Source organism: Lepisosteus oculatus, chromosome 8 (assembly GCF_040954835.1).
Source record: "Lepisosteus oculatus isolate fLepOcu1 chromosome 8, fLepOcu1.hap2, whole genome shotgun sequence".
In the NCBI taxonomy this organism is placed as follows: domain Eukaryota; kingdom Metazoa; phylum Chordata; class Actinopteri; order Semionotiformes; family Lepisosteidae; genus Lepisosteus; species Lepisosteus oculatus.
Window position 1 is genome coordinate 21,135,178 of NC_090703.1, and position 19,884 is coordinate 21,155,061.

Genomic DNA, 19,884 nt, shown 5'->3' on the forward strand with positions numbered 1-19,884 from the left:
TTAAGGCTGAGATAATCCGAATACAAACCAGTGTTCTTAAGTTACATAAACCTCCAACCACTTTCTTCTACAATTCATGCAATTGTGGCACCATTATTCTAGTAAAACCAACCAGATCTGACAGAGGTGTTCAAATACACAATCTTTACACCACCTACTACTGTAAAGGTGCTCCTCACATAGGATTTCCCCAGAGAAACAGCTCATTCTGCATTCCCTCCCCAACGTGCACAGAAGAACAGAACTGGTCAGACTCTGTTCCTTGGGGACAGGAGATCGCAGTTTCCCTTGAACACCACACTCATCCATTAACCTGCATGTCTAATCCCCACTTACGCTACCTATTCTCAAAGAAAAACACTGCATGCTAATTGTAAAATTAATTGTTTAATAATGCATATCTTGTATGAATACACCCTGTTACTATGTTTCAAATGTGATTTTCTTCCGATAGACTGCAGTGCAAGATGTAGGAGGTCCGCTTCATTGGACACAAATGCTGTGTTAGGCCTCCAAATATGCCTCTGCAGTTTAAGACTAATTACTGCCTATCTCTAGTTGAGCTTTCTATTGGAAATTCTTCTTGGGCCTGAATTGATTTCCAGGGACGTCCAAATAAGCCTGAGAAATATTGTACATTTTTATAATAGCCAGGCCACATTCCTAGATTTCAAATGAACTGGAAAAATCTCAAAATGAATTTAACAGTTTGTTGCTTGCTGTTGTTATGCTTTAAAATTTCTTATTTGTTAACAAGTTCATGTTGTGTTAAATGTATTACGTATTGTACACATGTATTGTTTTCTACTGCCTGTAAAGCAAATTTCCCAATCTGGAACAATAAAGGAAGTTCCTTTATTAAGTAAGTTGCTGTAAACCCCACTCCTCTCCAATTCTAAACTCTGCACTTCTCGATAGATGTATTAATTACAGGTCCATTCAAGAGGCTGTTGCATTTATCATGTCAACATTTTTAATGTGTCAATTAAAAAATAACGGATGTACCAATGCACACAAAATAATCAAACCTCACCATGTCATTTATCCAACCCACTATATATAAAATCAATGAGGAGCTCTGCTAGACTGCACTTAAACAAAATTCTTACCTCTGGACACAAGCTGTCTCTGCCTTCCCTGATCTCTCCCTGTCAATATAGCATACACTGTAACACTTGCCTTTTTATAATATCTGTTACATGATAATTACAAATTTAACTACAACTGTAAAATGAACAGTACTGATCAGGAAAGAAGTGTGCTCAAATGTTTGTTTCCAATGATCTCAACATAACTAAACAGATCTCCTACTTGACTGATCACAAATTGTTCCAAGTCTCTAGAAACTAAGAAAAATCAAAACTAACTCTTACTGCACCACTGCTGACCCTTACTGTACATCCTTTTCTTCTATTTTAAGAATCCTAAGTCATGAATTTTACAATTACTTTGTGTGATTTTTTTAACATGAATACATCTATAATTCCTTTACTGCTCACATGGTAAAACAGTCAGTGAAGGGACTTCAAAGAGCTCTGTTTGACGGGTTAATGCTTTTTAGTAATCCGAGTTGCTGTGTGAACCTCAGTCCAAAACTGATTTTTTCCAATGACTGACACATTCTCTCTTACCTCAGACATGTCATCTCCATGGTCACTGATCCCTCTCTGTTAAAACAGTGTGTCATTCTTAGCAATATCTAAATATTTGCTCCTTTCATAGAAATGTTGTAAGAATCTGTTATGCAAATCTGAAACCATATTCTTAAAAGTATTTTACTATACCTTTGTTACAGGAAAAGCAAACCGAGAATAAAGAACTACATACTGCAGCATCATTGAAGATTTTCCATCTACCACTTTGCAAGTTCAGATTGTTTTCTTAAAGAAGAGACAAGGTATACATTTCTTGTGGTGATAAATGCTTTATGTTTGATTGGGCCTTATTAATTTGTCCTGAAATACCTAGTAAGCATTATACCTAAGTCACATTACTTTCCTCCTGCACAGAACATGGCAGACAAGGACTCCTCTGGCAAAACTGTCAGGTTTCACGTTGCTATCTGCAGCAGGAGCAGCCACATTTAAATGCTGACAGGGGCAGACAACGTGGCTCGTGCCGAGATTGTGCTGTAGGGCAGGAAACCGCCGAGTGACAGCAGTGCAGAGAGACAAGACTCGAGCCAGTTCAGTCACAGCACCACCCCTGGTTCTGTCAGCATCACTGTTTCCCAGATCCAGCTTTACTAGTTCAGAGTCCAGAACCACATCATTAACTGTTTGGGTTAATTTTTATTTTTTAACAGGTATGATTTCCAGCTTCACGTCACATGCAATAGGCCTCTAGACTGCAAAACATCCGCAGCTACTGCATTCTCGAAGAAGACCCTTAAATCCAGCTCATCCACATGGAAGACCTGTGAAGGAACAGAGCCCCTTTCAGAATATCAAGTCCTAGATTACGAGTTCACTATAAGAAATGCACACACCTTGTTCTAACAGGAGCAATGTCCTGAGAAAGACCTGAACAAAGCCCTTTTGATACAGTCGATGACACCCTCTAAAAAAGAATTAATGGTAAAACTTCTGACTTTCTTCAGGTTTGTGCTAAATGGGTTTCACTGTTGGTCCACAGATATTGAACTCCAACTATCCTAGTCTTACCTGCGATAAACTGTCTTCACTGCCCTCTCCCTGTTAAAATAACATTAGAAACAGTCATTCACTCACTTTCCTGCACACTTTCACTCTGAATTGTGTCCAAAACGGCAGATAATGTTACTGAATGAAATTAATTTCAGTGAACCAGCTCATACAGAGAATGACAATCTGGTCCAAGCAGCACAGAAAATAACCATGATATACTGTAGATATACTAATACATAATAATCTATATTTTAACTCAATTCCTAATTGGGTACATGAATGCTATTTACATTTAAATGAGTTTGTTGAATGTTAAGAAATTTGTTGAATGTGATGACAAAATATTGAACTCTAGTCATGTGATTTCATAAAAAAAAATAGACAATCAGTGTATCATGCTTCAATTAAAAATGCCCACACGAGGTATTAAGAAACTGTATAAGTAACCTAAAAAGGCCAACAGCGTGTTAATATCTCATGAAACACCAACAATAAAACAAGGAGCAAAATCAGGCCAGATTTTTAGTGGTGCACACACTGAAGATTTTGAATGCTTTTCTATTCTTCAACATTATCCAGTTCCCAGTGAATACCTTTCTATTCGTCAACAACAATTATGACCGGAATACTTACGGATGGTCCTGAAAACTCTGGGACGATTACTTATTTAAATCACATCCTCCTTTTCCTTAACTCTTCCTTTCAAGTGAGCTTTTAAAATATTTTGTTTTAAAATATTCCAGTTAAACTGCAAAAGCTCATAAGGTATGGCAGAGAAGCAGCTGTGAGATGGATTGCAATAAGCTGATGTCATTGTTCTTAAGAGATAGGGATGAAATTTGAAAAGGCAGGGTCTTGGTAAGCTTCAGCACACTGTCCAAGTAAAATGTCATTAACAGGGATGCTGGGGTGGGGGGATACATGCAACATTGTTGATAGAAGCTTTGAAATGCAGAAACATTCATCCCTCCATTGAGTAGACAGTATTGTGGCATTGGAGTAGACAGTATTGTGCTTTCCCTCTTATGCAATTAATCACATTGTAGAGCCCTCTATTTAATCTGGCTGATGAAGATCCTTGTGCAGAAATCAATCTCAATAAGGACCCAAATTATTAACAGAAATTGTCACTCAGTGGTTTATATATAATTTAAAAGGCTATTTTCTTTTAAATGGTGGCAATGGCAGTTAGTGCTACCGCCCCAGAGCTCCTGGGTTAGGATTCAATTCCAGAGAGAGGAGCCCACACTGTGTGGAGTTTGCACGTTTGCCCCCAGACTATGGGATTTTTTCCAAGTGCTCCAGTTTCAACCCAAATACCACATCCACACTGACTTGCATCTGCTTACACTGCCATGTGCATGTACGTGTAACAGCCATGTGATTGACTTGCTTCCTGGCGATCCCGAGTGTGTGGTCCCTGCTTGTGTCTCCCTACCTTGGGTTAGGCTCTGGTTCACTGAAACCAAACTTATGGAAAATGGATGGATGGTTGTATAAAAGCTGAATTTAAAATCTACAGACACACCAGAAGTACTGACAGAGGGGGGCTACTATGCGAGTGAGAAAAGGGGAGTGAAACCTTCCTCTCTATTTCTATTCCTGGTGGAGATCTCCAGCATTAAGCAATTCTTTACCAGCTGTGCGTTTTTCCCTCAGACTCATTCATTTATCAGTATTTATTAGCTGAATGTCGACATTACATGGGGAAAAAAATGCAATAGGTTCAGATTTCTACATTTTGAGTCTGGTTTTCTTCACTTTTTCCACCTACAACACGGTGAACTAGAGCAAGATCCAATAAAATAATTAGCTAGCTTGGGCAATCTTACTCTAAGCAGAAAAGACCACCTTTTGCTCTTTTCAAATAGTCGATTCAAAGTTTTAAAACTAATTAGAAGAGTCCTTTGTATTCCACACTTGTATCCTTTTGAGCAAAAAACATAAAAAATCCTCCTGCTGCTGGATGAAGAAGTCAGAGACAAAATAGTGGGACATGGCAAAAGGGAAAACATAAGAATCAATTAAATAATTGCTAACAGAACAGGATTGACTAGTACTAAGTACTGTGGAACAGCTACAAAGTCAAATGAAAGAAGCACATCCCTGTCTACAAGCCTGGCCTGGAACTACACGCCAGACAGCTCATGCAGGCTGAGTGCAGACAGTCATGCAGCAGCCTGATATTGATACCACACGCATCTCAGTTGGTTTACTCGATAGGACTGGTGAGTCAGAAGAGTTGCTCTGTAAAAACAGATAATAAGGCAAAAGGACTGACCGGTCTCACTTCTTGGGTGACGGTGGTAAACTGGCGCGCAAGGCCGAAGTCCAGCATGTAGCATTTCCTGTAGGTGCTGGAGAAACGGCCCATGGCAAAGTTGGACTGGAAGAGAGCACAGGAAATGGTCCGGTAATGTTCCCAGCCACTGCCGCTCCTTGAGCGTTACTGAGGTGACATCAAATTAACTCAAGAGCTAATTTTGCTAGCCTGCTGAAACAGACCTGCTGTTTGAGATCACATCAATACATGCATCCATTCGAAACAGATGACCTCTAACCAAGGCATCTTAAAATAGAAAACATTGAAAAATGAATGACAGCAAAATCAATGTGTTTAAAATATCTGCTATAAGTTTACATGTGATATGAATTGACAGGAGTGGGGGAATAAAGTGGACACTTCCACACTGTTCCAGCACTACACTAGGAGTCAAAGTCTTGCAAGCACACGTATATAAGCCCAGTCTGAGCTCTACAATCCCGGGTTAGAGCCTGGGTTAAGTCTCTAGTTATTTGTGACTGGAATTCCCCCAGCACATTTGGCATGTTACATAGCGGCTGTGGCATGTGAAAAATGAGTAGCTTGATGGTGTTTGGGTTGGAGGAGTCTGATTGCACTTCTTCATTCTCTGTTGTGTGTGGTCACAGGAATCGTAGCTGACGCACTACTGGCGACTCCAAATTGGGTGAGCATAAAACATATTTGGCCGCACTAAATTTCTAAACAATTAGCTTCCAGCTCAATCAATTCTAAAATCGAGGTCTTGACTCATTAAAAACCCAAGGGCATTTCTCAAAAAGGGTAGGAGTGTTACCCCGGCATCCTGGCCAAATTTCCCATTGGCCTTTACCAATCATGACCTCCTAATTATCACCATCTCTGAATTGGCTGCATCACTCTCCTCTCTCCACTGATAGCTGGTGTGTGGGAAGTGTAGTGGTGCACTATGGCTGCCGTCACATCATCCAGGTGGATGCTGCACACTGGTGGTGGTGGAGGGGAGTCCCCATTACCTTTAAAGCTTTTTGAGTGGAGTGTCCAGACAAGCGCTACATAAGTGTAAGGAATTGTTATTATTAAAACTCTTATTTTTATTTATCAAAGCTTACCCCAGCATTACAACAAACACTTTAAGAATAAACATTTTAAGAAATAAAAAGTAATGCAATAGAGATATCTTACACGATGATATGGAAACACAGGGCTGTTTTTCTTCCATATGGGTCTTTGTCAGGTTTGAAAGAAAATAGCACTTGCATATTTTTGCAAATAAACAAATGACAGAATTATTTATTTTCTAACATTTGCTTTAAAAGTTTTTCATTGAATTATGATGGCCAAGAAGAGCAGTACACAGTCATTCTGTCACATATGATGGGACACAGAGACACATCTCTATAGCTCTTGTGCACCCTTCTACTTTAACTTACAGCAAAAAAACAATTACACCCGTCAGGTTCAGCTGCAATTACTGTCCACTCCTATTCTCAGCTCTTAATGCCAGTTCTGGCTGAAAACAATGCTCAGACTGTCATTGAAAAGGTCCTTCACCTCCCTGCCCTGAATTAAGAAGCCATCTGCTATCCCTAACTCACCGGCTTGATGTCTCTGTGCAGGAAGCCCACGGAGTGGATGCTCTCTATGGCCTCCAGGATCTGCCGGCCCAGCCGCAGGGTGGTGCTGATGGTGAAGGTGCCCCGGGTCATGCTGCGGCGCAGATCTGCCAGGTTCCGGCCCTGTGGGATGAACGGACACATGCCGGAGGACTGTGGCCCGAACACATCAACGTCACGCATGCTCTACGTCACGTCTCCCCTGCGGACACACGGCCAGGTCAGCTCAGCTCACGCAGCGCCGTGCACATGCTGACCCGCAGCACGGAGAAATCCAAATGCTGCAGGAAGCACAGCAACCAGCACAGACAGCAGAGGAATGTGCAAATAAGAAGCTTTGTCACCAAACTAAGCTTTACAATTCACCCAACATACAACACAAAAGCACAAGTACACTCGTATCCGGTAGCATGGCCTTGTGTATATTTATGGTGATAGCATGGAGAGGTACTCATTTTAAGATGGCAGAGCTTGATAAAATACAGAAACCAAAATGCATTATTTTAAGGTTCTACATTCCATCCACTTTCTAACTGCTTTTTCCAATTCAGGGTCGTGGGGAAGCCGGAGCCTGTCCCAGCAAGCAATGGGCACAAAGCAGGGTACACCCTTGACGGCACGCCAGTCAATTGGAGGGCACACACAGACACAAACACACGCACACATCAGGGCTCATTTTCCTAGAAGCCAATTAATCTTCCAGCATGTTTTTGGGCTTTGGGAGAAACGGGAGCACTTGGAGGAACATACAAGTTCCATACAGATAGGACCCCAGTCTTAGAATTGAACCCAGGGCCACGGAGCTGCAAAGCAGCCCTGTACCACCATGCCGCCTAGGTCCCATTATTGTCACTTATAATACCTCCAGCAGTAATTAATTTGTGCAGTGCACTGCCCACAACAACCAAGAGAGAACAGCTCATTAACAAAAGTGCGGGTAGCTAATTAAATCCCATAATACTTTGCATCACAGCACAAACTTGAAGCTTCTTCAGAACCGCGCTCCATCTCCCCAGTGGGCCAAAAGCCTTCTCCTTCCCATACCTGCAGCTCCATCACCACGTAGTTGAAGCGATCATTTCGTCCACACCCGATGAACCGGCACACATGGTCCTTGCCTGCCAGAGAGGAAGAGGATCAGCACTGCTTTGAAAACTGATGCTAGCAGCACAGTATTCACGACGATAAAGTCACTGATTCGGTCAAATGCAGCCTTCCTGGGAAACCGCAATTGCAATAGCCACATTAAGAAATACTTGCCTTCATAAGGAAAAGTATATATATTAACACACTCTGAATTGTGCTAACAACCTGCAGCAGTTGAATGGGGGTATTCATCCACCCATTTTCTAACTGCTTCATCCAACTCTCGGTCACAAGTGAGCTGGAGCTTATCTTAACAAGCAATGGGTGCAAGGACACACAGAGACACAGACACTCTCACACCAGGGCCAGTTTTCCCAGAGGTCAATTAACCTACCAGTAGATCTTTAGATTGTGAGAGGAAACCGGAGCTGAATGGGAGTGTTGTTTTACAGAAAAACACCATTTGAACTGCAGTGCAATTTCTGTGAGGCGACTTTCCCCATTGGGACAGCATATCAACAACAGAAAATGGTATAGAAATCTATGTTTAAGCCACTGGTTTCCCTTTTAACCAAGTGTATCTTAAATCTCTCCTGTTCATTAACTTAACATTGTCTTTGAACCATCTTATTTGCATTTTTCTTTCGGGTTAGGACTGAAAATAATCATGCAAACTAATTGAATTCCGCAATTTTATGATGCATCACATATACTAATGGATTTGTGCTAAGAACTGGTTTTCTGAGCTTCTTGCATGCAAGAAGAGTTTTAACAATACATTTTTTCTTTCTTAAACACTTTTGCTGTAAGTCATTAGCAGCTGTGCAGGTCATTTTTCATCAGGTCCTGAAAAAGGCCAATGGACGTTTGCTTCACTGCAGCAAGAGCTGGAGAAAAGGAAGCCAGACAATTTATGAAGCAGTTTTACAGCTCCTCAGGTACTCTGCACCCCAGAGCTGTGCCAGAGATGAACAGGACTGAGTCATTCATTACAGACTGCAGCAAGCAACTGTAGCTGACGCTCTGTCCTCTCCTTGGGGGCTGGGAACGTCCTTTACTCCTGAAGGACTAGTGGAAGGGGCTTTTAGTCTCCGCTTCACCCCCTGTGACAGGCGGAACGATCCAGGCCTGATGCAGGAATCGGACGCGATGGACTGTTCAGCACAGAAACGCAAGGAGGGCGTGTGTTTCGCTGCCCGATTAATCAGCCAGCTGTCAGGCTAGGGCAAACAGAACACTGAAGGGAGGCGGGGGGAGACAACAGTGCAACACAAACCACAGCCGTACACATAAGAGTAGCAAAATTCAGCACTTGGCAGGAGAAGACTGTCCTATGTTAAACCATTTTTCTTTTAGTCCACCAGTCTCACAGCCAGCCTGTTTCGCCACACTAAACTCTGACTCCAGACTAGCATGGACAGACCACCTGCTGTTCCGTTAGGCTACACAACACAACAAACAAAATCACAAGGCAGTTGTACTAGATTTCATTATGCGGGTTACATTTGATTTTCACACGCTAGTCTTTCTAATCTTTGCCACAGACCCAAAGCGATGCGTATTCCAGGCAGGCTCAGGGGGAAGACAGGCTGACATACAGAGGTCACCCTTCTCTGAAGCCACAGGCTCACTCAGGTGAATAAAGACGCAAGGATGGAGCTGAAGGGCAGAACGAACAGGGCTGAGCTCGGTTGTGAACTCGTCACAAGCCAGCCCATCATCTTGGGTGGTTTTTACACAGCAAGGCTTCAAGGCCATGAAAAACATTCAGATGTTTATTTCCCACACAGCTTTCAAAGATTCATTCTGATATTTCAACACAAATAAATGCCCAAATAATCTAGCACAATCAAATAACCCAAAATCATAAGATGCATAGGATAGTATAAATTGCACAAAGATTTAGATGACATATTTAAGGCAAAAGCAGGTAACTTAGTCAGTGTTCAACATTCTTCTCTATAAGACCATCAGCTGTCTAACACTGGAGAAAAATATTTTTATGCAAGAAGTGTATGCGTAGCTTTTACCATTTCACAAAATGATAAATGCCAATTATCATTTGATGTTTCATAACATAAAAAGAGTACATAAAATGGCTCTAGGTCACACACAGAAGCCATCTTCACTTGAGACTCTTCCAATGTGAAAGTACAAAAACACTCACAGTACTCCCTTGTACATTAATCTGAATAGTCAACAATACCTAAATGAAACAAATAGAAAATGTTTGATATTTCTTAATGCACTGATGCATTAAGCTCTTTGCACTTAAAACACTGCAGTACAGCTGTTTAAATGACTGCTGGAGCCCCCCAGGAATTACATTAGGAAGTCCAACTGGTGTGTAAACACTGTGTTCCGATTACCCTGGGCAGATTCGCGGAATCTCACTAGCCCGTGCCAGGTAAATCTACAAAGGGTAAGGAAGGGGTGTGCGATAAAGTAAAAACGAACTGAACGCAGACAATGCAAATTGGACAACTTAAGAGTGCATACAATATATAATAGCAAATGTTAATTTGGCATACACCATTAGATTCTGTATCTGAAACACAGCAGGTAGTTAAGATTTGGAAAATCACAAAATTACATATTCTTCAGACCCTGAATAGGATTTCAAAAAAAAAATCTCATCTTTGACAGCAGTGCCTGCGCAGGCACAGGGAGGGGGAGGATTCTAGTGTTTCAATCTATTACCCTCAGATGAGTTGCAAATTGACCTGCAGTGCAGCATAACTTCTAAACATATTAGTGCTATTATATAAGGCAAACCTGATCCCAGGGCATTGATTTTCTGCAGCGCAGCAGAGAAAAAGTAAAAAATGGAGATAGCTAAATGTCTCCTTTCACCACTTAGGAAATCTAATTGGAGTCTTGATCTGAAGCCCAGGTGCAGAAATCTGGAGCCTGTGGCTTTATTCCCACTGGACCCATGAGCTGTAGGATCCACAGCAGCTCCTCCATTCCTGAACCCTGTCCTGACGGCAGCCTTCTACATTATCTTGCCACAAAACATGAGAGTTCAGGCTTTAATGAAGGACTGAGAAATTTAAATCCATTAATTCATAAAACATAATATCCAGGAACTGGTGAAGAACACTTTACAACATTTAGACTTTCAATAAATAGGTAATTACAAACCTTTGCCGTTTTTTCCCCCCATTTCTCATATCTCTAAGGCTACATTGATCTTTCTCTGTTGATTCCTACACAATCCACTCTTTTTTGTCCATGGTATTGCAAGTATCCCACTGTTATTTTTTAGCTTTAATGCACAAAATCGATGCTTTATAGACAGAGATAAGATGCTCAAGGAGCAGGCTGTTAGTTTAAATGTCTCCTGGAAAATCCTTCCCAGCAAATCCTGGAAGAGGTTCTCAGCAAGGTACTATTAAATCCGACAGCCCGCGAGCGTGATGAGAACACAATTTCAGAAGCACCAGTAAACTTCCCCCAGTCAGCTTTGACAAACATTTTGATAAGCCACTTCCTACAAGACCATTTACAGTGTATAGCCCAGCAGAACTAAGATGAAACAAAAAAAAAAACACACTTTCAATTATTAAGGACACTCTGGAGGGATGGATTAGCTTACATGAAAAGATTTCTGTGACGTCATTCTATGATCTTTTAGTGGATTTTTTTCACCTTAGCCAACCTTGACCTTCGAATCCCCAGTTTTAATTAAAACCAGTATCTGCTACATAGCAGGCAGAATTCATAACAAAGCTTTCTCAGTGAAAAGACATTTATATATTAGAAGTGCCAAATATATCTCAAATTAAGAAGCAAGGAACTGTATCGGGCACATATACCCAACTTACAAATCAATTATTCACAGAAGAGCAGACTGCCAATTAGCAAAAATCACTTCGATGAAATGTCATAAGTAGCATAAAGAACCGAGCTGCATTGAAAAACAAGAGAAAATAATCTTGAGTACCTTTTTTTACCAATTGTACATTCTCTTTCTTATGAAGACCACTCTTTTTGGTCATTTTTGAAACATGCACATTTCATTGTTCCATTTAGCGCCACTCAACTGCGAGAGCTACACTAATCTTCAATATGCAAGACAACAGCAGAGCCTGTACTAGTTGTTTCTACAGCAGCTATAATCGACATGAGGCAAAAGCTCCCTTTCAGATATAAGAAGAAAACCCTATAGGATGGCTTACCAATACACAGAGAATGGTCATAGCATAGTGATGTGTAACCATATACTGTATGTTGAAATGTACTTATAAGGTTATGCCACTGAACTAACAAATGAAACTGCCTCTGAAATGCCTCTAATCAGTCACAGCTGCTGCTTCACATGCCAAGCTGCAGAAAAAGGAGATTCTTTTTTCATTCTTCTCCATTATCATTTAAAGTTATTCAACACCGTTTCTGCTCAGAATGATATTTGGCATGGTCATTTACAGCTGACAAAGCCACTGTTAATGTCAAAACATTGATTTAATAGATAAGTACAAGAAAAACAATCCGCTGATTGCTTATTTTCCAACAGGACAACGCAAGTGTACACAATGCTGAAGTTTTGCCGGACATCTTTGTCCTCTGACAAAGGTCCAACAGATATCTGTGTGGGATCAACAACATCAGACAAGTGTGCCAAACCCTGCCAGGACTGAGTTAATGCTCATGGAGGTCATACCTTATATTAACTATGGAATGCTTTTATTTTTACTGTATGTTATTTTTCTTTAATCTGCATTTGTCTTCTCCTTTTCAGTGATTTCATTTTATTTTAATGTTTAAAATATTCACAGTTAATTAAATTTGAAAAGACCTGGGTACCGTCTTTCTTTTGTGCATACAACTTGATAAAACAAATTAAGAATTACTAAATTTTTTGTCAGAATAACCCGTTTAGATTGGTTTCTGTATACTGTATTGGATAGTGTAGGCTGGCAAAGTATACCAACTACAATTATTGTACTTCTGAGAGGGACAGTCTAGTATAAGAAAAGGGTATTTTCATATAACTGTTTGGTGATTGATGGAATTATGAATAATTAGTATATTTGTACTTATATGTATTACGAATAATACTCTTACCATAAATATTCCATATTTTTCATAAGAAACTTTTTTAACCATATCTTTAAATCACATTAAAGCCAATAAATACAAAGCCAGAAGGGGATACTGACCTTGCAGCTTCTTCAGCACGGCCACTTCCATCTTCAGCACCTGTTTGGGCTGCTGCGCCGACTCCACCTTCAGCGCCACATTCTCTCGCGTCAGATGGTCCACGGCCTCATAGATTTCCCCAAAACCGCCCCCGCCAATCTTCTTCAGCTGGTGAAAACACGACAGCATTAAAACCTTCTGGTCGGACCCCAGAAGCTCAGCAAGCCTGGGCCTGCTCAGTACTGGGACAGACTTCCCTGGGAAAACCAGGCTGTAGCTGTAAGTGGTTCTGGTGGACCTGTAGGTGGTGCTCTTTCCTCCAGAGTGCAATTTGACCATTAAAGAGCCTACAGTACTGTATGGAAAAGCAGGCATGTTTAGTTCCACTGTGGGGCTAATGCCTATGGCAAATTCTCCTCAGTAATCATAAAAATATTTGTATAAGCTGCTAGGAGACCCTTTAAAATTAAAAGAGCTTTATAAAAGCAATGAAGTGTTATTATATATTAATCCAAAACAGAGGAAGCAGACAGGATAATTTGTGCCAGGTCTCTCAACTTGAGAGCTAACTGACTGTTCTGCTTTGACCTTACAAGAGTGTTTGTTTTTCACCTTCTAGAAAACCATTCTGTTTTCTATGGTACTTTCTCTCTGAGCTTTGGTTGGCTTCTAGCTTTTTTCCTGCAGGATAGGAAACTGCTATAAATAAGCCTTCTGGCTCAACAAACTAGAATGGTTATTTCATGATTTTAGCCATAATAAAATGTAACAATGTTAAGGGAGCTTGCCATTCTGTTGTTTTTAGGTAACAGATTCCCTGTATAAAGAATCCCTAGGTTAAAAATCGTCTCTGCTGGTAAATGGATGCAGTTTTTAGAATAGGAAGAGAGGTTTCTCATTCACTTGGCATACAGATTTCAGACAGAGAGAGATTAAATAGTAGGTCTTATTTAGTTTAGTGTAGAACGCAGATTTACTGTATCTCTCTTGTTGGCCTGTGTAGGTGTTATAGGATTTGAATACTTGGTAGCAGTCTGGGTTTTTTTTGGGTAGTCAATATGTAGGCTACTGGGATGCCTTGTTTGTAAACAGAGTAACTTGTATGTTTTATGTTTTGTCTTGTTTAGTGCATTTGTTACAAAATATTTATTCAACCCTGCATATCTGACTTAATATTCCTTTCACCAAAGCTCTACCAGAGAGCAAAGATCTCAACTGCCTCTAATTATGCCAACCGTTTGAGTATAATCTTGGCATAATCAATTTAGGTGTTGTGATTACTTTAATTATTGATTATCCTTCTCGGTCTATAAAATGTAATTCTCTATTTTCCAATCTTATTATTTGTAACAATACAGCAACACTGACACTTTTAAAATGAATGACCCCGAAATAATATAACTGTTATCAAGCTGTAGTACTGCTGTTTCAAGACGGCTGATTTGAAAAGGCCAAGGCTCTGTACACAGCAGCACATGTTTGAAGGATTACTGTTTGCAAATAAAAGCATTACAAGTGACAATCCAAACTCATAAAAGAACATAAAACTCTCAGCGAACACTGTGCAGTGGTTAGAACTAATATTGTTTACTGTACTTATACAACTCTGGGTATAACATAAGATGACAAGAGTAACACAAACTTTGTCATTGAAGAATGACAATGTTTTAAGCATTAGGAATAAAACAAAGAACAGAAAACTTTTCTTTGCCATTTCTGATATCAAAGCCTGAATAAAAACCTCTCATTGATGCAAAGTCTGCCCACAGGGGTCTGGGGCTTGCTGTGGAAAGCAGATTGTGTGCAGATCAGCATTTTAATGAGCAACATGTTCCTGCTCAGTACATCATTTGACCATTCCAGGCTCCAATTACCTCTTGAAAAGCTGCCCAATTGTTCAGATGGGAACAAATCATCCTTAAAAAAAACGCAAATTGCTTCAATGTAGGGGGGGTTGGTTGACGACTCCTATTAAGCATAAATAAGCCATTTAACTCAATGGAGAAGAACAAACTCCATATCCAGCAACAAGCAATGTTAAGTGTTGCAACTTAAATGAGGCTGTTCATAATACAGGTGTAAATCCTGTATTAAATTTGCATTTACCATTTGCCAAATCACCTTGTGTATCCACTGCGACCTTTGACGTATGACATATGTCTCTTCCTCTCCAGCCTGCTTACACTGCACAGAAGGCAAACACAAGATTGCTTGTACCAGTGAAGGAAGGAGAAGAGATAAACATCTTCTCCTCAAATACTTTCAAGAAAATCTGCGAGGTCATCTTCAGGACTTTTGCCGACAGGACACAATGATGTGAAGCTGGGTTCACTCTTCCAGTCCATGAACTGGTTACTTTTGTGGAAACACTACATGAAAATATCTGTCCCTATGGGCACTGTAGCTGAGCCCATCAGCACCAACCTTTCAGACATACTACTAGGGATGCTCATCCTGAAATGTATTCACATTAAAGCAGTTCTCTACCCACTCACAAAAAATAAATAATTGCTTTCTATTAATTAAAGCTTCATCTACAACAAGAATGTTTTATGCAGAATGTGTTTCTTAGTGTGGCGCTCCTGCTGATGAAAATATTTATTGTCTCTTCAGGTATTCAGTGAGCTAGAATCTCCATGAATGAGGCATTTAAATATTTCACTTAGCTGAACCTATCATCACTCACATTAATTTGGAATAAACTTCTCCTTAGTGAGACAAAACCCGTCAAATCTATTTGCAGCAAATGCACATGCCACCTTTAAAGGAGAAAACTATTAAGTCCCCATCTTCTGCATCTTAATTTTTGTAAAATAGCATTTCCTTCTTGTCATGAAAGACTGTAGTGTGAAAATAAGACAGCCTTCCCACAAAATTTAAAAATGCCTCATCTGGGTAGCTGGCATCACCCACAGGGACACCCTGGTTTTTTGCCTTAGAAAAAGGCAAACTCCAGCCAGCAGGTCCATCTATCTTAATGACACTTTTCAACTCATGACAACAGCAAATCTGCTGCACAGTCCACATATACAGGTGAACCTTTGACAGCAAAGGTAACCTGGGGCCAATTTCCTAACAAATGTGAAAAAAACTAATACATAAGAATGCTGTTCACACTTGTACAAAAAGCTTATTTTTTCACATTACATTGAGCATACTACAGGTGAAAATCTCTGCTACTTTCCGTTATGACTTTTATCTAACATGTCTTTCAGGAACTGCTTAGGAAGCATCTCAAAGCTGAGTGCATCTTTCAGAAGTTGAATGAATCATAAACCTGCAGCGGATTGAGGAAAGTTTATTTGCTTCCCTCGACACTTTTCAGCAAATGGGCTTGTTGAAATATTTTCTGAACGCATTATTTCTACAAACCACTTGGCAAAAATAAAAGGAGACTGAAGGCAAATTAAGGTACACCACCTGATCAAAAAATCCCTTGGCAATATTTGCTTGTGCATGGCTTCCTGAGCAGTGATCATCTCGAAGGCTTCAGACAAAGACAAAAGGTTTCTCTTCTAGAGAGTAAAAAGCACAAAGGCTGATTGTCTGGCAATATACCCACCACTTTCCATCGCTCCTTGACCAGGAAGCCCACCGAGAGGATATCGGCCTGCTCCCCTCCCCCGCTCATCCTGCCGCCCCCGGAGTGGACTGGGCGCTTCCCCTAGGCACTGCCCAGGCCACACGCTGGCATCGGGACCACCCGCTGCTCACTGCGGAGAAAGCGCACAGTCAGCAGTCAGCATTGCAGGTATCACGCAGCTCAGAATGGTCGGGTTTTAAGACCCATTACAAATGAGAGGAATAATCACCGATCTCAATCAGATGTCTCTTGAAAGTCAGGATATCTGCTTCAACAACATGGCTGGATAGCTTGTTCCACGCTCGAATTCGAACATCGAAGTGAAAGCAATGAAGATTCTGGTATTCAAGTAGGTGATCATCTTTGACAGAGACTCCATATCACTCAAAACACCTGACCAGGTCTAGTACAAGTGTTCACATTACTCCTATCCTGGAGTCCTTGCACTGGCTTCCGGTCAAATTCCGTGTAGACTTTAAAATCCTCATGCTCAAGGCCTTGCATGGCTTGACACCTCAGTACCTGTCTGAACTATTATCGACCCTACTCCTCACCTCGCAACCTTTGCTCTTCTAATTCTGCTCTCCTTACTGTCCCCCAAGCCCGTCTACATTGTATGGGTGACAGGGCCTTCTCCTGTTATGCCCCTAAGCTCTGGAACTCTCTCCCCAAGGATATCAGAGAGTCACCTTCTCTAAATTCCTTCAAATCCAGACTCAAAACCCTCTTCTTCAGAAAAGGCTTTACTTAACTGGTTCCATTCTTCATCCCTCTGCTTTCCCTAGTACCCTAGTATATATTGTAATTGTGTTTTATCTTGTGTATTCTTCTTATTTATTGTTGTTGTCATCTTGTAAAGCGCTTTGAGGAGCCACCTTTAAAGGCACTATATAAAATAAAGTTTATTATTATTAAAATACATCAGAGCAAGGTAAGGCATATATTTTAAAACGGTGAGCTCACCAAGTACACAAAACATAAGAGAGATCTGGAAAATGCCAGACTGTCCGAATGAAAGTGGATTTAAACTTATTTTCTAATTTAAGTACTGTCTCCTGAGAGCCTCAACTGCTAAAAGAGCTCACCTAATGGCAGGCTGTGCCATGTTGGCTGACGTGTGACTGCAAGTGGGATTCCCTAAGTGGTGGCACATGAGTCTGAACACCTCTGAGAGTAAGGAGAAATAAATCAGCTGTCACTGCAACTCGGAGCCCCTCCAGTTTCTCTGGTGCCTGCCAGCTAAGTAAAGGATATGCCTCTCCTCCAGTCAGCGCTGGCCCACGTGCACTGGACTGCGCAGCCTGTGATGGTGTTAAAGTAGACGAGTAGCTGTAAAGTGGGTGGGTTGGAGGGGTCAGTCCAGACCTCCTCATTCTCCCCATGGATGTGTGTACAGAATTCCAAACTAGGGGGTTCCCAAAAAACCTGAGACAAAAGTACTGCACAGACCTAAACAAATCACATTATGTTCTGCTAAAATTAATGAATTTCAAATTGCTGGTCTTGCATTTTTTTTTATATATATTTTTTTTTTACAGTGTTTGACAACTTAAGTGGTGCATGTCTTTAATCTGTGAAACAGCAGGCTTGTTCTCATTATTTTAAAAGGATAACATTTGACAATGAGATTGTCATTAACCATGTTATAACTAGCTACATCTCACACACACAAAAAAAAAAGAGTATCTGGGATGCCCTCTCAGAGAAGGTTAACTGAGAATTAATTAGAAAGATTGATATTGAACAGCATACTAAAGATCATGGACAATTCAAGGTCACACAATACCGAAGCACTTTCAGGCTCCAGTCCTGTGTCATGCAGAGCCACAATCCAGTTATTCTTATAGGTCACCCAGTATCACCTGTTATTTCAAGATTAGGAACATTTGTTTAGGCACTCAATCAATGAATCAAGTTATGTTTCAATTAAGGGAGTACTGATTTTTCAGGGCTCACGGATATTATGATTCTTGTTTCAAATTAGGACTAAAATAGATAACAGAACACCACCTGTTCCACTTATCATACTTACATTGATCCTGGGCTTTAGAAATGGCCAATTTCAAGACTACTGGATGGGGCCCCTCCAGGACTAGGATTTGAGGCTACAGGTCTGCAGTGATAATTTTCAACACAGGATTCAGGGACACCTGTGTGTACCTGGGGACTGTAGAAAGCTCCAGGCAGCCAAGAGAAACCTCCCAGCCTAGTAGAATGAAAAACCTGCACTCACACACCAGATCAGTTCTGAAAACACATACAGTGGATCCATTTTGTTTTTTCACATTTCACTATTTATGATAGCAACAGACTTCATTTTGATTGCACGTTGAAAATCTTCATGAAGGCTGAAAACCTATGACTTAGCGAAAACTTCAATAGATGCTCCAGTTGCAGGCCAATTTATGGGTACCCTCCATCTCCAATAATGTTAGATGCTAATTTAACAAACACAGGGAATACAACAGAGCTGCAGAAATAAGTTTTAAAACACAGCATCTTAAATTTTTGTTATATTGCTAAAAATCTGAACTATATAGGATAAATGAGTGTTCAATGTACTTATAAAAGATATCACTATCCATAAGTATCTTTAATGGACAACATTTACTACAGTTAACAAATTAGTCAAGAACACTGTCAGCATCAGTGAATGTCTGTGACAATAGTTATAGTAGAAACAAATGTAAAATAACAACCCTTGCAGATAAAAAGTAAGCACCATGAATACCATATTTCTACTATTAATATTTTACATTAAAAAATCCACATAATCACCAATCTACCTGCAAACATTCATCCATATTAGGAAAAACATTTCAGCTGGCAAAAGGAGCTCCTAATTAAAATGTATACACCAGATGATGCTGACAGGGTACAGCGGTGACATGTTCCCACACTGTAAACCCCTGTTAATACAAAGAAACACTTGCAACACTATGCTGAAGAAGGGAAACGATTTTCAAACCTGACAGTCTATCACAACAAGAATCGGCCACAATTCTTTTACATTTGTAGAAAGCAGATTATGTACAAATCCTTACCAAATGTCCCTTTTTTCACCTTGCTTTGCAGCTCTGTGCCCGTCAAAACGTAGAAGCCCGTAGAAGTGCTCAAATAATGAATACTATTTTAAGTCTTACGATATAAACTATTTTAAGCCTTCCTAAGAAAATGAAACGGTACTTCGGAATGGTGGACAAACTGCAGAGGAATCTTTCAATTCTGCAGCTATGAAAGATATTTGGGTCAAAGTGCATGTCCAGTGTCCAGTTTACGATCTGAAAAAAAAGGCTGAAAACACTGGCGATTTAAGTACAAAAACATAGTAAAAGAAACAAAAAAGGGGCATATTAACAAGAAAGCTGTCTGTTTCCATGGAAATTCACAAGGATTCCTGACATGATGCCTTGAATCCAAGGACACTGTAATGAAGGAATAAAAGATTTTCCCATTGGTTTTCTATTCCTAAACACAGCAGTGCATAGCACAGGTCGTGGGTGAAATTTGTCTCCTTTTTGTCTTAGTCAT

General features: G+C 40.4%; 1 protein-coding gene across 4 annotated transcripts in view; it reads right to left on the minus strand.

Moving 5' to 3' along the window:
• LOC102696514 (tau-tubulin kinase 2) overlaps positions 1-19,884 on the minus strand; it is a 58,525-nt gene that overhangs the window by 23,208 nt on the left and 15,433 nt on the right. The window contains exons 2-9 of one of the 4 annotated variants that reach the window (XM_015351024.2): positions 16,333-16,483; positions 12,791-12,938; positions 7,587-7,660; positions 6,525-6,665; positions 4,927-5,031; positions 2,664-2,693; positions 1,632-1,667; positions 1,110-1,148 (exon numbers count right to left, since the gene is read on the minus strand). In XM_015351024.2, coding sequence (XP_015206510.2) covers positions 1,110-1,148; positions 1,632-1,667; positions 2,664-2,693; positions 4,927-5,031; positions 6,525-6,665; positions 7,587-7,660; positions 12,791-12,938; positions 16,333-16,401 — 642 coding nt within the window. In that variant the 5' untranslated portion in view covers positions 16,402-16,483. Of the gene's footprint in view, positions 1-1,109; positions 1,149-1,631; positions 1,668-1,980; positions 2,288-2,663; positions 2,694-4,926; positions 5,032-6,524; positions 6,666-7,586; positions 7,661-12,790; positions 12,939-16,332; positions 16,484-19,884 lie in introns of those variants that run through there. The other 3 variants (XM_069193378.1, XM_015351027.2, XM_069193379.1) reach the window with 3 other exon arrangements.